The 19,551-nt window shown below is 39.3% G+C and overlaps 1 protein-coding gene across 4 annotated transcripts in view; it reads left to right on the forward strand.

Annotated features, from left to right (window-relative positions):
- The window catches only part of DOCK4 (dedicator of cytokinesis 4), a 481,885-nt gene that overhangs the window by 374,997 nt on the left and 87,337 nt on the right, over positions 1 to 19,551 (forward strand). For all 4 annotated transcript variants that reach the window (XM_061414091.1, XM_061414095.1, XM_061414093.1 and 1 more), the window contains exons 27-28: positions 4,642 to 4,736; positions 15,972 to 16,047. In XM_061414091.1, coding sequence (XP_061270075.1) covers positions 4,642 to 4,736; positions 15,972 to 16,047 — 171 coding nt within the window. The remainder of the gene's footprint in view (positions 1 to 4,641; positions 4,737 to 15,971; positions 16,048 to 19,551) is intronic.

The following is a 19,551-nucleotide window of genomic DNA, read 5'->3' on the forward strand; positions in this document are numbered from 1 at the left end:
GGAGTTGGTGATTGACAGGGAGGCCTGGCGTGCTGCAGTCCATGGGGTCGCAAAGAGTCGGACATGACTGAGCAACTGAACTGAACTGATTCACCTACCCGCCCCATTTCTGAGCACTCCCTTTTGCAGCCTGGGTGAGCTTGTGTTCTGTCTTGCCTCTGGGACTGGGAGGTGCCCTTCCCTTGGCATGAAATACCTGTGAAAGTGTTAGTCCCTAAGTCCTGTTAGACTCTTTGGGACCCCATGGACTGTAGCCTGCCAAGCTCCTCCATCCATGGTATTTTCCAGGCAAGAATACTGGAGTGGGTTGCCATTTCCTTCTCTAGGGGATCTTCCTGACCCAGGGATCGAACCCAGTTCTTCTCATTGCAGGTCTGTAATGCAGGTCAATTGTAGTGACTTGCAATATGGTCACTGCAATTAATGACCATATTAATTATTTTTAGTCTCTTCTAACTACAAGAGACTTTAAATTGTTAGTCACTCAGACATGTCTAACTCTTTGAGACTCCAGGGACTGTCGTCTACCATCTGAGCTATCAGGGAAGCAGTGAAATAGCTGGCCCACAGATTTATCCTAGTTTGTAGCACATCCTTAAATAGATGAGCACTCATCTCTCCCACAAAACTGAGTTTGAGGAAGGCAGAGGTCATGTTTAGCTAACTCACTATGGTGTGGCCTGTTGCAGGTACTGTGTACATATTCTTGCATGAATAAATGAAAGAATATATTTTATCCCACTAGGTGTCCCCAGCCTCTTTTACAGTGCCTAGCACATATCAAAGCACCCAATATTTATGAATGAATAAATGTTAATGATTATCTAACACCATAGCAATTACTTCTGCTTTCTTTTCTATTTGAATTTGAGACTTTTTATTGTTTGTGAAGGTTTTCACCTGAACCTTCCTCTTTGAACCTCTTGCACTGCAAAAAAAAAAAAAAAAAACAAAAAACAAAAAAACAACTATTGCTGTGAAATAACACCTCCCTATTTTTTTTTTTAATTTTGATCCCTTGTTTGAATAATAACCAGCAATGCAATTAAAAAACTATGTTGTGCTATTTGAAGTTAACAAACAAAAAAGAAACTGCTGCCAGGCTGCCAATTTTAAAATAATGGCATATGAAACACTTATTTCTGTGTGCTATCCAAACCAGAGTATGATTGCAACAGTGTTCTTTTTTTAAATTTTAAAAAGAATCTGTTACTTGTTGTTCATATGTGCAAAATAATTTCACTTATCTGTGCAGACATTCTTGTTTAGTGCAAAGTCCTTAGAACAGACAAGGAAATACCCTTGCATTTGGGGAGGGATGGGATGTTAAGCCTCATATTCAGGTCTTGGTGCTTTAAAATATTGGAACTGAGTTTGAAATGTAACCTGTCACAAGGCAATTGACAAGAATACTTGCTGAACCCTTGTAAGTACCACAGTGGAATGTGCTTGTGTTACCATCTACTGAAACATTAACCTACAGTTTAGAAATATAAAAAGTTTTGCATACTGCATGAATAGATGAGTGACCGTGTTAATTATTTTTAGTCTCTTCTAACTACAAGAGACTTTAAGTGTTAGTCACTCAGTCATGTCTGACTCTTTGAGACTCCATGGACTGTCGTCTACTAGGCTCCTCTGTCCATGGAATTCTCCAGACAATAATACTAGAGTGGGTAGCCATTCCCTTCTCCAGAGGATCTTCCCAATCCAGGGATTGAACCTGGGTCATGCATTGCAGGCAGATTTTTTTTTACCCTCTGCTGCTGCTGGTAAGTTGCTTCAGTCGTGTCCAACTCTGTGCAACCCCATAGACAGCAGCCCATCAGGCTCCGCAGTCCCTGGGATTCTCCAAGCAAAAACACTGGAGTGGGCTGCCATTTCCTTCTCCAGTGCATGCATGCATGCATGCTAAGTTGCTTCAGTCATTTCCAACCCTGTGCAGCCCCATGTACAACAGCCCACCAGGCTCCCCTGTCCACCAGATTACCTAGGCAAGAATACTGAAGTGGGTTGCCATTTCCTTCTCCATTTTACCATCTGAGTCACCAGGAAAGCCCAACTCCTTGCATTATAAAGCCTCAGAGCTCAGCTCCAGAGAGGTTAAATAAATTATCTAGGTCATTGAGTTTGTTAATGGCAGAGGCAGGATTAAAATCTAGATTTTCTGATCTCAGTATAATGTTCTTTTATTTTTCATTATAAGATTTCTACAAATGAATGTGTTTGGTTCCACAAAGGTAGATGAAGCTTAGAAAGCTACTTGAGACAGTGAGAGGTTTTCTTCAGGGAAATAAAGGTTGATGTCAGTTTGTAGGCTCTGGCCCAAGGCCCCATGCTGCCACGCCTTTTATTTTATGAGATAAATGGGAATAGGAAAATAAGATGGTACAGAAACAGGTTGTATGTTGCCAATCCTACACCTGGAATAACTTAGCCTTTGTCCCCTGCACTACAAAACAGCAGTCAAAGTTGCTAGCCCTGAAGATAGATATCTTGCCTCCTGTAGCCAATTTTTCAGCCATTTTTTTTCCCTCTGTGCAACAGACATCCCTCTCTCCTGTTCCCTACTGTGAGGGGTGCTGCCTCCAATTTCCAGTTCTGTTTAATGATTAGAGTAGAAAAGATGAAACGTCAGCATTTTAGAACCTACAGTGGTAAAGATTTCACCTGCCAATACAGGAGATGCAACAAGAGATGTGGATTCGATCCCTGGATCAGGAAGATCCACTAGAGAAGGAAATGGTAATCCACTCCAGTTTTTTTGCCTGGAAAAGTCCATGGAGGGAGGAGCCTTTTGGGCTACAGTTCATGGGGTCACAGTCAGTCACGACTTAGCAACTGAGGGTGTGTGCACACACACACACACACACACAAGTGCGTGTGTGCTAAGTTGCTTCAGTAGTATCTGACTCCTTGCGACCCTGTGGACTATAGTCCACCTGAATCCTCAGTCCATGGGATTCTCCAGGCAAGAATACTGGAGTGGGCTGTCATTTCATTCTCCCAACAAAAGTACTTGTAAACTATGAAAAACAAGTGACTCCCCACCTTCAGGATTTTTCTTAAATATCTATCTAAGCAAATACATCAAGACAGAAAAGTAAAGTGAGGTATAACACTTCGAAAGGTAAATGCAAACAGTTTTTGCAAGGGTTATATGTGTTCGTGTCTGCAAAACGCAGAAGAATCAACAGGAAAACTGAAAAAAGTTTTCGAAATGCATTAAAAAGAGCTTCTCACAGTTTTGGTGTGCTAATGACCCCCTATTGCAACGGAGGGCTAGAATGGAAGTTGCCCAAAATTATCTGACCTGAAGGAGAATATGTTTGGGAAACTGTGGTAATTCTGCCAACACAGGAAGGGTCTGTCTCACCATTTAAAGACAGATGACCTAGTGGGCATGTTTCCATATGGCATGGACTACACATCACTGTATGTGTGCTGATGCCAAAGAAGCTAAATTAAATCCTTGTCAAAATATTTATGGGTTTGATGAAAGCTGTTAGAATATGTAAACACACACACACAGCTCCCACGTGTTTCTAGCTTTTTAGGATCTTTCTGTCTACTGATGGTATGGGTGACAATGATAATCTTAATTTCAAGTGGCTTACATGTTTAACCTAATGTGTTGTTAGGTTTGATAAATAAAACTCATATTTGAGGTGTTTTTCTGAGCAACACCATACTGTTACCTTCAGTGAAATTGTGAAATATATTTTCCTAGCAGTAATTAAGTTCCAAAACTATCTCTAAGTTTTCTAGTTAACAAATCTAAATCATAATTAGATTGAGCCTGTCTCTTTTTGAGTAGGGCAAGCTCCATTTCATTCATTACCTGCAGTGTGTTAGCTTCTTGAGTTCTTATCAAGTACAATGTACTCCAGCACTTTGGGTCTGTTTCTTACAACGTTTTAAGAAATGATGTTTCTATGTCTGACAATAGCTTTTTGTCAAGAGTGTTTCCAGGTGCTTGGCTTAAAGATATCATCTCCATAAATACCAGTGCCCCCTAGTATGGCATCTTTGTGAAGAATACCTTGACGTACTCTTAGTTTCTAAGGACTTGTCACTGGGCTCAGCTTCATACACATCCCTCTCTATTTATTCTGCCTAGGACCTTCAGATTCTATAAACCTGCATGCGTCCCATTAATCCTGCATTTTTAGAATGCCCTTTAAGAAACATGGGTTTTTTCCTAAGATGCTTTTCAATGGGTATAGCTTTCTAAATTCTAACACCCACTTAAAGGAAAGCATAATTGAACTAAGACCCTTTGCAGTTCTCTTGAACTGAAAAGTTCTGAAGTTTAGGACACTATAATAGAAGAAAGAAAATACATTTCCCTGCTAATCTGTTAGTAGTTTTCCGTTTTCTTTTTCAAACCTAAATGTTTAGAGCTTGTGGAGAAAAACAAAGCGTCATTTCCACTATGCATGAGAAAGAGAAAGGAGGAACGTTTGGGAAGGGTAGCAAATCAAGTGGGCACTGAGAATGGGAAAGATGATTTTTTCTCCTGGGTAACATATTGAGTATGGCTCCTTTCTGTAAGTGCTTTAGAAATGGTAACAGTAGCTGTGTGTGTGTGTGAACAATTACAGTAACTCAGTAAAATGGTCTCTCTCCTCCTTACCCAAGGATTTCCTGCTGCAGATATTTACTGTGTTCCGAATATTGATACGCCCAGAGATGTTTCCAAAGGACTGGACTGTCATGCGCTTGGTGGCTAACAAGTAAGACATTTACATTGATGATAATTGCAACTCACTGATTATGGGAAGAGGAGAATATGAAATGATACATTCACTTTTATCTCAAATTTGGAACCTCCAAATCCTGGAGTTCTTTTTCTTTGCTTCTGAGTGAACTTGTTTTGTTTCTTTGCTTGCTTGCTTTTCCTAATCATTACTATTTGTTTTAAATAGGTAGTATGTTAACATAGCTCAAAAATCAAACTGTATAACAGAGTATGCCTTGAGAAGTCCCTCTCCCACCTACTTTATTTACCCCTACTCCCAGCCTGCAATAACCACTTTTATTTGTTTCTTGCATGTCCTTCCACTGTTCTTTTATGCAGAGCTTAGCAGGTAGCAGAATAAATGAACTGTCCTGCAAATCTTTCTTTTACATAAAAATCCTGGCACTCTTTCCAAATCAATATGTAGAAAGTCCCTCATTCATTTATGGTTTCTTTTTCTTTTGTAGCTGTATGATATTCCATTGACTAGATGTACCATAGCTTATTTAATACCAGCTTTGTTTCTGGACCCTTGAGTCATTTCTGATCTTTCTTAACTCATTTGAACTCAGAGAATACACTCAGCATCTCCCGTGTGCTGAGCACTGGGAATAAGATAGGATCCCTGAGTTACGCAGGTGAAGATTGAAGTTCCTTTTACACACCTGAGTGATGTGACCAACAGAAGGCTGAAAATAGTGCTCTGAAGGAAGTTCAGGAAGAGATAGAGACATTTGGGGAGTTACTGATGTTGACAAAATTAGCTTATATTAAGCATATTGGGGGGAAAAAGTAAAATGATCTGAGGTCAATAGTTGAATGAGTAGGAACCAGGAAAGGAGAGTAAGGGATGGTCAGAATGGCCTTCTATTCCAGGAGCTATTCCTAGAGGGCACAGCGTCATGGGTTTATCTGCTTTCACACTTTTGGCCTCTATTATCTCAGAATTTGAAATAAAGATGAAGTGCGGTTTTTTTTGTTTGTTTGTTTTTAGGAAAGTGGCTTGATCTTTATCTCCACACTTATAATTTACCCTATTTCATAAGCATCCTTTCCTCCAGTCCACATTTGCCTGTCTCTCCTTCCTCCTCTTCTCCCATCCCCTAAACCCTCATGCTCAGGGTGAAGGTTGGCTTCTTCAGGTATCTGTTCATGGGTCAAAAACACCATCTGTCCTCCCCAGGTACCCAAATAGGATGAAGGTAAGAACCCCAGGAAGATAGGATTTGATGTTGATTAGAGATGCCTAATGTGACTTCTGCTGCAGTACACATTTAGAGATGAGGAGGTGTTAAAATGCTGTGTTAAAAACTTTGTGAAGTAACAAATTGTATAATATGGCATATTATATTTTACATAAGTACAGAAACAGCTTTTCCATTTTGAAGACTAATTGAGAATCCTGAAATAGCTCTCTTTAGAATTTAACATATTTAGTTTGATATCTGTGAGTAGAATCAAATATCTCTTCATCTGGATGTCCAGATGCTACAGGTTTAAGTGGGAACCATTGGTCATGTTTCTGGCCTCATTACCAAACAGCAAATATTCTGGGTACCTGGAGAGGGTGTTGAGTGGTCCAGGGAGCCAGCACAGGAAGGGGTCTGTGCTGTTGACATCATCATCATACAGCATCATTGTTTGGTCATCCTGCCTGCCCTGTGTACAGAGGGATATTTTGACTTGAATTAGAATTTCCAGTGGCAGACATTCAAACTGAAAGTGAATTTAACATTTTGTTCCTTTTGTATAAAGGTGGTGGTTGAGCTTCTGAAAACCATGACAGTCATGTGGCTTATGATAGGAAATGCCATCTCACTCTGCCGCCACCTAAAAATCTACTACATTTGGCAAGACTTTATGGTCATGTGAGTGGGGAGCAGACTTATAAGTCAGATTCTGTTTTTGAGTAAACTTATAATGTTCAAGATTTCCATCCCTAACGTTAGCTAAATAGGAGCATGGTTCTGTTAGAGGTGAGCTCTGTGTAATGTGTTTAAACCACAGATTAGTCCCATAACAAACCCAAGAAAAAGGTCGTAAGACTTTGCTAAATGTAATACTATCGTTCCATTGACACCCAAGTCAGTGCTGATAGGAATCTGGCACTACTTTTCCCCTGGTGATATCTGGCTGTGGTATATCCAACCTAATTCATAGACAGGACTCCACAGCCTGTGAACCACCTGCCAAGTTGGAATAGACCCCCTGATTTCTGCTGTTCAGTTTCCTTTCCTCTCCTCATTTAACTGTCATAGTCATTTCCCATTCAAACCTTGAAAGCATGTGGGCTCTTTCTTGTGTGATAATGGTTTTTCCAGTAGTAATGTATGGATGTGAGAGTTGGACTATAAAGCTGAGCACTGAAGAATTGATGCTTTTGAACTGCGGTATTGGTGAAGACTCTTGAGAGTCCCTTGGACTGCAAGGAGATCCAACCAGTCCATCCTAAAGGAAATCAGTCCTGAATATTCATTTGAAAGACTGATGCTGAGGCTGAAACTCCAATACTTTGGCCACCTGATATGAAGAACTGACTCATTAGAAAAGATCTTGATGCTGGGAAAGATTAAAGGTGGGAGGAGAAGGGAACAACAGAGGATGAGATGGTTGGATGGCATCACCAACTCAAGGGACATGAGTTTGAGTGAACTCCAGGAGACGGCGATGGACAGGGAGGCCTGGCGTACTGCAGTCCATGGGCTCGCAAAGAGTTGGACATGACTGAGCGACTGAACTGAACATTCAGAAATAAACCTTCAGCTATTTGTGTCTTATCTGTTAAAAAATATAAACATCAATAGTATTGATAGAGAAATAAATCTCTGAAAGATATTTTAAACATCTTAAAAAGATAAAGAGCCCACATCAGAAATTAAAAGGTTTTACTTTGTTAAATTGTATAGAAGCAAGTTTCAGAAGCTAGATCTAGGTCCCTGAAGTTGACCACCTTTTCTTCCATGACACTAACTTTCTTAGAGAAATATTTGAGAAGTGCCCCTCAAAGAGGCATTTTCACCTAAACTTCCACTTTTACTACCCACTTGCATGCTTGATACATGTCAAATTGCTGGTAACTGGCCCAGAAGTCACCATCGCCTAGGCTTGAACTCAATTGAGTAGCTCATCCCACAAAGTATGTGTTCTTTTATATGTTGGTCCTTTCTTCCAGTGTTTTCAAGGCAGTTAAATGCTATCTTTAAACTGTGCTGTCCCAAATCCTGTAGCTTCTCTGCATTATGTGAGGTCCTACCAAAAGCCATGACTTATAAATACCTGGCTGTTAGTATGGTCTTCTGTTTTTTTCTACCTGAATGTCTCATGTTGTGTGTTCAGGCTGAATTTCCCAAGGATAAGAAAGCTGACTTCTGCTTGCCTGCAAAGCTTAATTGTGCCTGGCCACTGTAAGTTCTTGGTAGATGTTTCACATGAGGACAACTGCTCAATCTGAGAAAGAAGGAACATAAGGAAGATGAAAATTGAGTACCAAAAATACAGGACACTTTGAGACAGGCTTCTCTCCACCCTCTTCCATACACATTGCAAAATACAGTACAAAAATAAAGTCACAGCTTTATGCATATTTTCAAGATTTGCTTAGTGAGGAAAGAAAAAATTCCCTAGCCCTGCAGTTAAAATTTCAGACCCTTGTTTTGTTTATCTTCTCTGCATGTTGGCTTCAAACATTTACTTTTGTGTGTGTGTGTGTGTGTGTGTATGTGTTTTCCCACCAAACACTGAATTGTTTAGCTGATTTACCTTCACCAGTATATGTTCAAATGAGACATATATAGCAAATAAGTGACTTATGGAATCAGAGTCTTAGGGAAGGTCATCCATTCTTTCATTGACTCCTTCATTCAGTAAATATTTTCTAGTGCCTAATCTGTAAAATAAATGTCATCATGATAAAAAGCACAGTTCTGAGAGGGGGGTTGTGAAAGGAACTTTGTTCTGGACTGAAATAGGAGGAGTTTTTATGAAGGAGTGAAACTTGAGCTGAAATCTGTAGCAGGAGTTAATAGGTAGACAGCAAAGGAAGGCTTCTTATCAGCAGGAATAGCATGCACACAGGCCCTGTGGTCAGAGTGAAGATGGCACATTCAAGGATCTGGAAGATTGTGTGGAGGAAATGCGAGGAGGGAAGGAACCAGTAAAAATGAGGTTGGAAGAAGACAAGGTCCAGATATTAGGCGGTAAAGAGACAAGGGAGAAACCAGGAAAGATCAGTTAGGAGCTTAATACAGCAATCTGGGTAAGAGACCATGATGACTTGAACAGGTGGATTGCAATGAAGGTAGTGAGAAGGTCAGTTCTTTGTTTGTTTGTTTGTTTTGTTTGTTTGTTTATTGAAGGATAATTGCTTTACAGAATTTTGTTGTTTTCTGTCAAACCTCAACATGAATCAGCCATAGTTACACATATATCCCCTCCCTTTTGAAATTCCCCCCCATCTCCCTCCCCACCCCACCTCCCTGGGTTGATACAGAGCTCCTGTTTGAAAACAGAGATGACAAGACTTGCAGATGGCTGGATGTGAGCAGGAAAGAAAAAAGTTTGAAGATGGCTCTTAGAATTGTGGCCTCAACAGAAGGACAAATGGTGGTAACATTCACTTAAATGGAAAATACTGAGAGAGGAGTGGAGAGGTGAAGGATCCTTTATTGAGCAGAAATTTGAGATGCTCTTAGATACCCAAGTGGAGATGTAAGAGAAGAGGCTGGACATGCTTGTATGGAGCTCAGAGAAGTTAAGACTAGCGACATGCTAGTACGTTTGAGGTCCTTGGCATTGGGTAGTATTTGAAGTCATCAAACTGAATCAGAGCACTCTAAAGGAAACTACAGATTGAAAAGAGAAGCCTACTTAAGACTGGGCCCTGCGACATGCCCACCTTCCAAGGTCAAGATATTTGGAAGCCACCAGCAACAGAGATGGAAAAGGAGTAGCCTATGATGTAAGATGAGAACCAGAAGGGCATAATATTGACCATATGAGAAAAATATTTCATAAAGGAAGGCGGTAAAGAGCTTCTGGGAGGTTGGAGGATGAAGACTTGACAATTATCCCTGGGTTTTGACAGTGGGATGCAGATACTGGTGACCTTGACAAGTGCTGTTTCAGTGGAGTGGTAGAGATGAAAGTCATTAGAGTGAATTCAAGAGCAGATGGGAATTGAAAAAATGAAAGCAATAATTATCAGCTCTTTAGAAGATTTTGCTGTAAGAAGGAGCAGAGAAATGTGGCTATATCTGGAAGGAGATATGAACGCTAAGATTCATTTCTGAATATGGAATATTATGCATGTTGGTTTACAGATACGAAGGACACAGAAAAAAGAAATATTGATAGTGCTAAAGAAAACAGGCCTAAGTGAAGAAACAGTGTCCTTGGGTAAGCCAGTAGGGGTGAGATCAAGTACAGGATTTCTCATCGTGCCTGTCTGAGAACACCTTTCCTGAAGGTAGCGCTGTCCGCTGTCAACTTGCACTGGAAATTAGGTCAGCTGCCTAAGCATACAGTTTAGTTCTGTTGACATTGTTTTTTGTGGTGAGACATTCTCAATGAAGGAAGCTCACCACACTTAGGATAGCACTGATAAAGTACCCACCAAGAAGCTTGGCTTTAGCTAGGAGCATTGATCCGTTGTAACAGGAAGGAAGACAAAGTATGTGACACTGACTATGAAAGGTTTTATGTTAGAGTAGATGATCTGTTGAAAGTGAAAACTTGGAAGTGTTAGTCCCTCAGTCATGTCCAACTCTTTTCAACCCTGTGGACTGCAGCCTTTCAGCCTCCTCTGTTCATGGAATTTTCCAAGCAAGAATACTGGAGAAGGTAACCATTCCCTTCTCCAGATGTTCTTCCCAACCCAGGGATTGAGCCAGGGTCTCCTGCATTGCAGGCAAATTCTTTACCATCTGAGCCACCAGGGAAGCCTGAGGTCTGCCAGGCTCCTCTGTCCATGGAATTTTCCAGGCAAGAATACTGGAGAAGGTAACCATTCCTTTCTCCAGATGTTATTCCCAACCCAGGGATTGAGCCAGAGTCTCCTGCCTTGCAGGCAGATTCTTTATCATCTGAGCCACCAGGGAAGCCCATAGTCTGTTGAAGACCCATTGAAAAATAATTACTATTGCTTTTTGTTGACGGTGGGGTTTTTCTATTAGGGTCATTATCTTTAAAAACTTTACTGTGGCGGGGCTTGGGGAAGATAGTGATTTTTACCAAAAACTATATTACCAAGAGAAATGTGCCATACTTCCAGAGTTAAAGCAAATATTTACAAAAGAATTGCCTGCATCTCCTGGTGAGGTGTGAGGAGTTGGTAGAATGAATACATGAGGAAAGGGAAGAATTCATTAGGATTTAAGTCTAATAGGCCAAACAAACAAACAAACAAAAACTGAGGCTGTTGCCACATGAGTGATTTTGTACCAACACTGCCCAGAGGAGAAGGTCATGGGATTTCTAAAAATCCTTCCATTTCAAGAATCTTTGTTGATTCTTTTGACCTCACCCGCACTGCATACCTCCCTGACTAAAAGCAGAATCACTTCTTTTCCTGCCTTCCTGTTTTGGCTTATTCTGTGACCTCCACTTGGAGTGGCTTTCTCCATCAGCTTTGCCTGTCTTAGTCTCAGTCTCGTCTTCAAAATATGCATAGAAACAGTATTGGTTCCTTTACAGTGATAAATGTACCATACCAATAATAGATGTTAATAATAAGGGAAACTGGGTATGACGTATACAGAAACTCTCTGTATTATCTTTGCAATAATCCTGTAAGCCTAAAACTGTTCTTAGAAAAAGTTTATTTAAAAAAAAAAAGCTATAGAAAAGTATAAAAAGTTCTACAAGGCTTACACTTTAGAAATACCTAGTACAGCAAATAATGATCACAAACCATAGATTTAAATACTGGTTTGAAACTACAGTCATTCAGCAAACACTTACTGGGCTAGGCCCTTGGTGACGCAGTGTTTACCATAGACAAATTTCCCAAATATCATTGCTCACCGAGTTCCAACTCTCATCATCTTCTTTTCCATCTCTAACACCAGACCTCAAAATGAATGATCACGTGCATCAGAATCACGTGGCTGAGCCCTGGCGTGATCTTGCCAAGCCATAGCCTCTGGTGAGACCCTAAAGCCTCATGTATCTTTCAGGTACTACTCATGTACTGACATTTGAGGACCACTAGCTTAGGCCATGGATAAGGCAATGGCAACCAACTCCAGTACTCTTGCCTGGAGAATCCCAGGGACAAAGGAGCCTGGTGGGCTGCTATCTCTGGGGTCGCACAGAGTCGGACATGACTGAAGCGACTTAGCAGCAGCAGCAGCTTAGGTCAGTTTCCCTGATGGCCATCCAGGATTTTGATCTGCCCTCTTAACCCTCCAGCTTATAGGGAATTTGTCATCCTCCAAGTTTAGATCTCCTTAGTTTTTCAGTGCACAAACATTAACCTTGTTGATACCCAATTTATCCAAAAACTGGATATTGGAATCCAAAATATTCAGTCCATTTATAATTTATGGAGATGGGCTTTTGCTTGAGCAGATTATCAGGTTAAAGTAGTTTTCAAAAGGACAGTTTATAGGATGAGGTTTCTCTAGGGGGAATGGCATTGCATAAAAATACTTTCTAAATGCCAGAAATGAGGTGGCAGCTGGAAAACTTGAAGAAAGAGCTTTGCTTTCCTGTCTGCTAGTTTCTCTTTTATGTATACATTTATCATGCTGTGCCATAGATTAGGGTTGTCAAAAGTGATCCTTATGGTTGCATTACTATGGCAGACACCAGTATTTTGACCATTTGTAGTAACAGATTGCAAACCTTTCTTGGCTATTGAATTGGAGCCCTGAAATTTGAAAAGTCCACATATTCAGAAACTGAGTCATGAGTAAAAGAATAAAACCAAAGGAGCCACATGGTTTTGGGTAAATTAGAGCAAGTAAAGAAAAATCCTTACACACTACAGGTTTCCACCACAGTGAAGGAGCCATAATATATACGTGCCTTTTTAGCTGATTGAGGGCCTGTATGCCAGGAAACTGTCTTAGTGCTGAGGCATAAAAAGCTCTGGGAGCTGCCTCTGTGACTTGGGCTGAATATTATAAGCATAAATGAAAAGCAATTGAAATAGTCATTTTAAGATCTTTTTAGCCCTGGGAAGTCATATTTTTGAAGGTCTTATCCCTCATCATACCACCTGCCGCATGCCAAAATGAAAAGCAGTTTTTACATTTTGTTTTTTAAAGTATTGGCCTATGTAATAAATTGCCAGGCTTCCCTGGTGACTGAGACTGTAAAGAATCTTCCTGCAATGCAAGAGACCCAGGTTCGATCCCTGGGTTGGGAAGATCCCCTGGAGAAGGAATGGCAACCCACTCCTGTATTCTTACCTGGAAAATCTCATGGACAGAGAAGTCTGGCAGGCTACAATACATGTGGTTGCACAGAGTCGAACATGACTGAGCGACTAACAAACATATGCAGTACTTTCCAAAACCCCTGAAAAGGCCTGTGCCCTGTAGTACTTATGCCTGATGATAAAGCACCCTTGGTAAGAGGATGAGATGTTCAGTGTAGAGCAAGGATGCATGTCCTGTTAAAGAGGCACGGCAGTCATTGGCCTAAAATTCTCGAAGGCAGGAGAATGTGAAGCAGTGTTGTTTGGAATGTGTTTCTGACGTGGACCTCTCCAGAGCCTTGCTCTTCAAAAGTTGGATTGTGAATCAACAGCGTGAACATTTCCAGGAGCTTGTAAGAAATGCAGAACTTTAGCCCTATCCCAAGCCTGCTGAATCATGATAAACATCTTAACTGATCACCAGGTACCCATGGAAGTTTGTCTAACTCTTAAAAAGGTTTGTCTAGAGCAGTGGTTCTCAGCTCTGGTGTACATAGGAATCACCTGGGAGCTTTACTGATCCTGAGGTCCACATTGCACCCCAGTCCAATTATTAAATCTCTGGGGTGTGATCCAGACATCTGTGTTTTTTAAAGCTCCCCAGTGATTCCAGTAAGCAGTCAGCTTGAGGCTCACAGGTCCTTCATAAAGCCAGAGAGACTCCTTGTTTACCAGCAAGTGCTGTTCAAGAAGCTGTGGATTTTGTTCATGTGTTTGGGATCTGGCATATAAATTACAAATGAGTAGTCTTTGCCAAGGAATCATCACACTTGGAAGATTGAGTTTGTTGGCTCCTTTCCACAGCATTGGGCCCAATAATCCAAATCTCAGATATGTCATGTTTTACTAACAGTAGAGGTTACTGTTTCTGAACAACAGTCCAAGCTAGAGTTGCGGGCCAGAAGGTCATTTTGATGTGAAACTCAAAACGTATCGTGGTTCTGTGTATGTTTCTTCATTGACTATTGAAGGAAAACATTTGTTAAGGATGCAAAATTTTCTTCTTTCAACTTAGAAGCCCAACAATGCAATAGGTACTGGACAAGGAGCCCGTTTCTTGCCTGATAGCGTTCCATTTTCTGATAATTAAGCTTTAGTTTTATATAGCAAGATTTGAATGAACTATTTTAGAAACTTAATCAGTTACCAGCATGGATTTCATCAGTGTCTATAGACAGTTGTCACTTTATACTGTTCTGATATATGTGATTTGTCTCTTTGATGTGGAATTCACTGTTGATATCTGCCATTTGGGTGATAGAAGAAACCATAGGACTTCTCAATCTCATAGGCTTTACTTATGCTTGACTTTCATAGGATGGGTCATTGGAAGGGGTAAATGACATATTAAAAGGCATGTGAATGTAACACAGTGCTGGCTCGTGGTAGAGCAAGTACCCAAGAAAATGGTGGCTTTCTTCTCTTTCTTCTTCTTAACACATTATTGACCGGGGGTTTTGGCAGAAACTAATGCCTGTGGCCAGCAATTTGTTATGTAAGTGAATGCTGAAACATCTCCAGTCAATAACAGGTGACAGAAGATGTATTAATATCTCTGTCAATAAGTTGTTAACTTGAGCTTCCATATTCAACTATCCATTCCTTAGCCTCATTATTCGTCTCCTGCCCCACAGGGAGACTATAATAGTGACTTTTCCAACAGATTGCAATAATGAACATTTATGTTCTTCAAAAACTATAAATATTCTTCTAATGAGTAAATATTCTTTTAATCCCTGTTTTACCAGTAGGATAACCAAGGTGTGAGGTTGATGAGGTGTTTTGTTTTGTTTCATGTTATTTTACCTAAGGTCATACAATTACATCCTTCAATTACAAGTCCTGTAATGAGAACTAGGGCCTCATCACATCACAAGCACTTCCTTATGCATGCATCTTAGGAAAGGCCAAAGAGATTTTAAATATCAATCATTTATAAATTGGTGCTTCGTTTCTGGTGGTGTGGGGAGTGACCTATCTTGTTTCAATAAATGCTGTTATCTGGTGTTAAATGAGCCTATTGGAATTGCATTCAGTTTTGAACATATGTTCTTGTAGCCGTAAAAAGGAGCGGATTTTGAACAAATTGCTTAACTCAAGAGTTGACCAAGGAAGCTTACTAAATCCTTTTTTAATCTCCCTAGCAGGACACAGATGACTGTATGTGGCCTCTCTGCAAGCTTTCCCTAATTCTCCAGTCCAGAGATGCCCCTTTCTCTAAAGTGCTGTAACACTCAGTTTCACACAGCTTAGTACTAGGATATAGACAATTTCACAGTCTGTAATGGTTTCTTTAGTGGCAAACTTGTCACCATGGAGAGGGAATCTGACTCCCATAGCTCTTACATGCCCACTAACACCTTAAATAGGGGAGAGCAGAGAGAAGATGGTCAAATAAATACTCAATATAATCCATTGCTTTAGCCTGCCCATTTCGTCTTTGGGCTCTCTCTCTTTTGCTGTATTTTATAAGTTTTTATACTTTCTTCCGTGTTAATAAAATATAGACTACTGTATATTTATTTAAAAGTTTTTGCTTTGTTTACAAATTTAAATATTGTAAAACATCAAGACAATATAATTCTGAGTCATATGAATTTATAGATTTTTCTGCATATCATTTCAGTGATAGATTCTTTTACTTTTTTTTCTAAGTGTTCTCTTTTTTATTTCTAATATGAATTATCTAATATTGTTCCACAGGCTTACTGAAGAGGTTTTCTTTTGTCTTAATTACTTTATTCTTACCTAATAAATGGTTTTCACTAATGTGAAGTTTTCAACTTAAAATATATTCTTTTTTATCACTAGCGTCATTATTACAACAGTTCTGTACCTGTCAGATGCACTTCGGAAGAACTTCTTAAATGAAAACTTTGATTATAAGGTCAGTATCCATTTAGATGACTATCTTGCTTGAGCTAAAAGGTTTTACATTGTCCCTCAAGAAATTTCCTCATGAATTTTCTTTCTCTTAGTAATAAGAAAATAAAGTTATTCTGGCTACCTCAAATTAATCTTGGAGCATATTAGTTTCAATTATGAATAATGTTAAGAGTTCTTCATTCTATTTGTGAATAAGTCAGGTCTATAACTATGTTCATCAACCTGGTTGAAATCATAGTGCTTAAGAGGAAAGAATGTGCTTTACTGTTACTGTAAATTTTGATTTTTTCTCTTTTTGATCCCCTGCAAGACAAAAAGAACATAGTGCATAATGTTTTAAAGCATCTTTTAAAATAGAGTTTATGTAAAGAGCATATTTACAAAGTAAACTGGTTAGTTCCTTTAGATCTCTATCTTCTTATATTTTAGAATGAACTAGTGAAAAGGGAAAAAAATGAACAATTAGTAAGATTCTTTAGGGCAGATCTCTCTGTAAGTTTGTAATGTAATATGATATGCCTGGGTCTCTAAGAATTCTCAGTATACCATTTTTTAAATAGAGAATGAAAAATGGTAAATAAAGATGGGCAGTGCCTATCCTGGTTTCCCTTCTTAGTGGTGTTTTATGTTTTCGACATCTTAATTTCCCATTCTTTTAAAAATAACATCTTTTATACTAAACATTCAATAAAATTTCCTTATCAGAGAACTAGAAAATATAAAAAGCATAGTAGAAACAAGCGGAATTTTAATGGTTGCATAATAAATGTCTTTATACTTCATAATAAAATATCAAAATTTCATAATCACCACATTACTTTTTTTTTAATTTAATTTTATTTTTAAACTTTACATAATTGTATTAGTTTTGCCAAATATCAAAATGAATCCACCACAGGTATACATGTGTTCCCCATCCTGACCCCTCCTCCCTCCTCCCTCCCCATACCATCCCTCTGGGTCGTCCCAGTGCACTAGCCCCAAGCATCCAGTATCGTGCATTGAACCTGGACTGGCATCTCATTTCATACATGATATTTTACATGTTTCAATGCCATTCTCCCAAATCTTCCCACCCTCTCCCTCTCCCACAGAGTACAAAAGACTGTTCTATACATCAGTGTCTCTTTTGCTGTCTCGTACACAGGGTTATTGTTACCATCTTTCTAAATTCCATATATATGCGTTAGTATACTGTATTGGTGTTTTTCCTTCTGGCTTACTTCACTCTGTATAATAGGCTCCAGTTTCATCCACCTCATTAGAACTGATTCAAATGTATTCTTTTTAATGGCTGAATAATACTCCATTGTGTATATGTACCACTGCTTTCTTATCCATTCATCTGCTGATGGACATCTAGGTTGCTTCCATGTCCTGGCTATTATAAACAGTGCTGCGATGAACATTGGGGTACACGTGTCTCTTTCCCTTCTGGTTTCCTCAGTGTGTATGCCCAGCAGTGGGATTGCTGGATCATAAGGCAGTTCTATTTCCAGTTTTTTAAGGAATCTCCACACTGTTCTCCATAGTGGCTGTACTAGTTTGCATTCCCACCAACAGTGTAAGAGGGTTCCCTTTTCTCCACACCCTCTCCAGCATTTATTATTTGTAGACTTTTGGATCACAGCCATTCTGACTGGTGTGAAATGGTACCTCATAGTGGTTTTGATTTGCATTTCTCTGATAATGAGTGATGTTGAGCATCTTTTCATGTGTTTGTTAGCCATCTGTATGTCTTCTTTGGAGAAACGTCTATTTAGTTCTTTGGCCCATTTTTTGATTGGGTCATTTATTTTTCTGGAGTTGAGCTGTAGGAGTTGCTTGTATATTTTTGAGATTAGTTGTTTGTCAGTTGCTTCATTTGCTCACATTACTTTTTAATATTCAGTTTGTTTCTACTGTTTTATTCTCATAAATTGCTCTTTTTATGTATTTCTTACAAAATAAAATTTGACTTATATTCCTTATTGTTTCTTTGGATAAATATTTATAAATGAAAATGTTGAGTTAAAGGTTGTAACAATTATATTTGATTGCCTAGGTGTACACCAGTACTAGAGGAGACCATTTTGGGGGGCAATTCGATAAGGGGAACAATTTTTTGCTTTATTTACATTTCTCACTGAGATGAAGTAAAGTTGCTCAGTCATATCTGACTCTTTGCCACCCCATGGACTGTAGCCTGCCAGGTTCCTCTGTCCATGGGATTTTCCAGGGAAGGATACTGGAGTGGGTTGCCATTTCCTTCTCCAGGGGACCTTCCCAACCCAGGGATAGCACCCTGGTCTATTGTATTGCAGGCAGATTCTTTACCATCTGAGCCAAGGGGAAGCCCACATTTCTCACTAGTTATGTTATTAATTATTCATTGGTTATTAATCATTAACTATATTAGTTATTGACTAATTATTGACTAAAATTCATGTTTTGTGAGATATCTGTTCTTTTGTTCATCATAATACTTAGAGTTTTATATTCTTTTTAATTTGTGAACACTTTATATATAAAATATATTAATTCTTTATAATGTTTCTCATATTAATCTTTAATTTTACATGATGTCAATAGAAAAGTCATTTCTTTCCCTATGTCCTCCATGTTTTTGGTTACATTTATTTCTGGAAATTTTTTTTTTTTAATTTTATTTTATTTTTAAACTTTACATAATTGTATTAGTTTTGCCAAATATCAAAATGAATCCACCACAGGTATACATGTGCTCCCCATCCTGAACCCTCCTCCCTCCTCCCTCCCCATACCATCCCTCTGGGTCGTCCCAGTGCACTAGCCCCAAGCATCCAGTATCGTGCATTGAACCTGGACTGGCATCTCGTTTCATACATGATATTTTACATGTTTCAATGCCATTGTCCCAAATCTTCCCACCCTCTCCCTCTCCCACAGAGTCCATAAGACTGTTCCATACATCAGCGTCACTTTTGCTGTCTCGTACACAGGGTTATTGTTATCATCTTTCTAAATTCCATATATATGCGTTAGTATACTGTATTGGTGTTTTTCCTTCTGGCTTACTTCACTCTGTATAATAGGCTCCAGTTTCATCCACCTCATTAGAACTGATTCAAATGTATTCTTTTTAATGGCTGAATAATACTCCATTGTGTATATGTACCACTGCTTTCTTATCCATTCATCTGCTGATGGACATCTAGGTTGTTTCCATGTCCTGGCTATTATAAACAGTGCTGCGATGAACATTGGGGTACACGTGTCTCTTTCCCTTCTGGTTTCCTCAGTGTGTATGCCCAGCAGTGGGATTGCTGGATCATAAGGCAGTTCTATTTCCAGTTTTTTAAGGAATCTCCACACTGTTCTCCATAGTGGCTGTACTAGTTTGCATTCCCACCAACAGTGTAAGAGGGTTCCCTTTTCTCCACACCCTCTCCAGCATTTATTATTTGTAGACTTTTGGATCACAGCCATTCTGACTGGTGTGAAATGGTACCTCATAGTGGTTTTGATTTGCATTTCTCTGATAATG

Source organism: Bos javanicus, chromosome 4 (assembly GCF_032452875.1).
Source record: "Bos javanicus breed banteng chromosome 4, ARS-OSU_banteng_1.0, whole genome shotgun sequence".
Taxonomy (NCBI): Eukaryota; Metazoa; Chordata; class Mammalia; order Artiodactyla; family Bovidae; genus Bos; species Bos javanicus.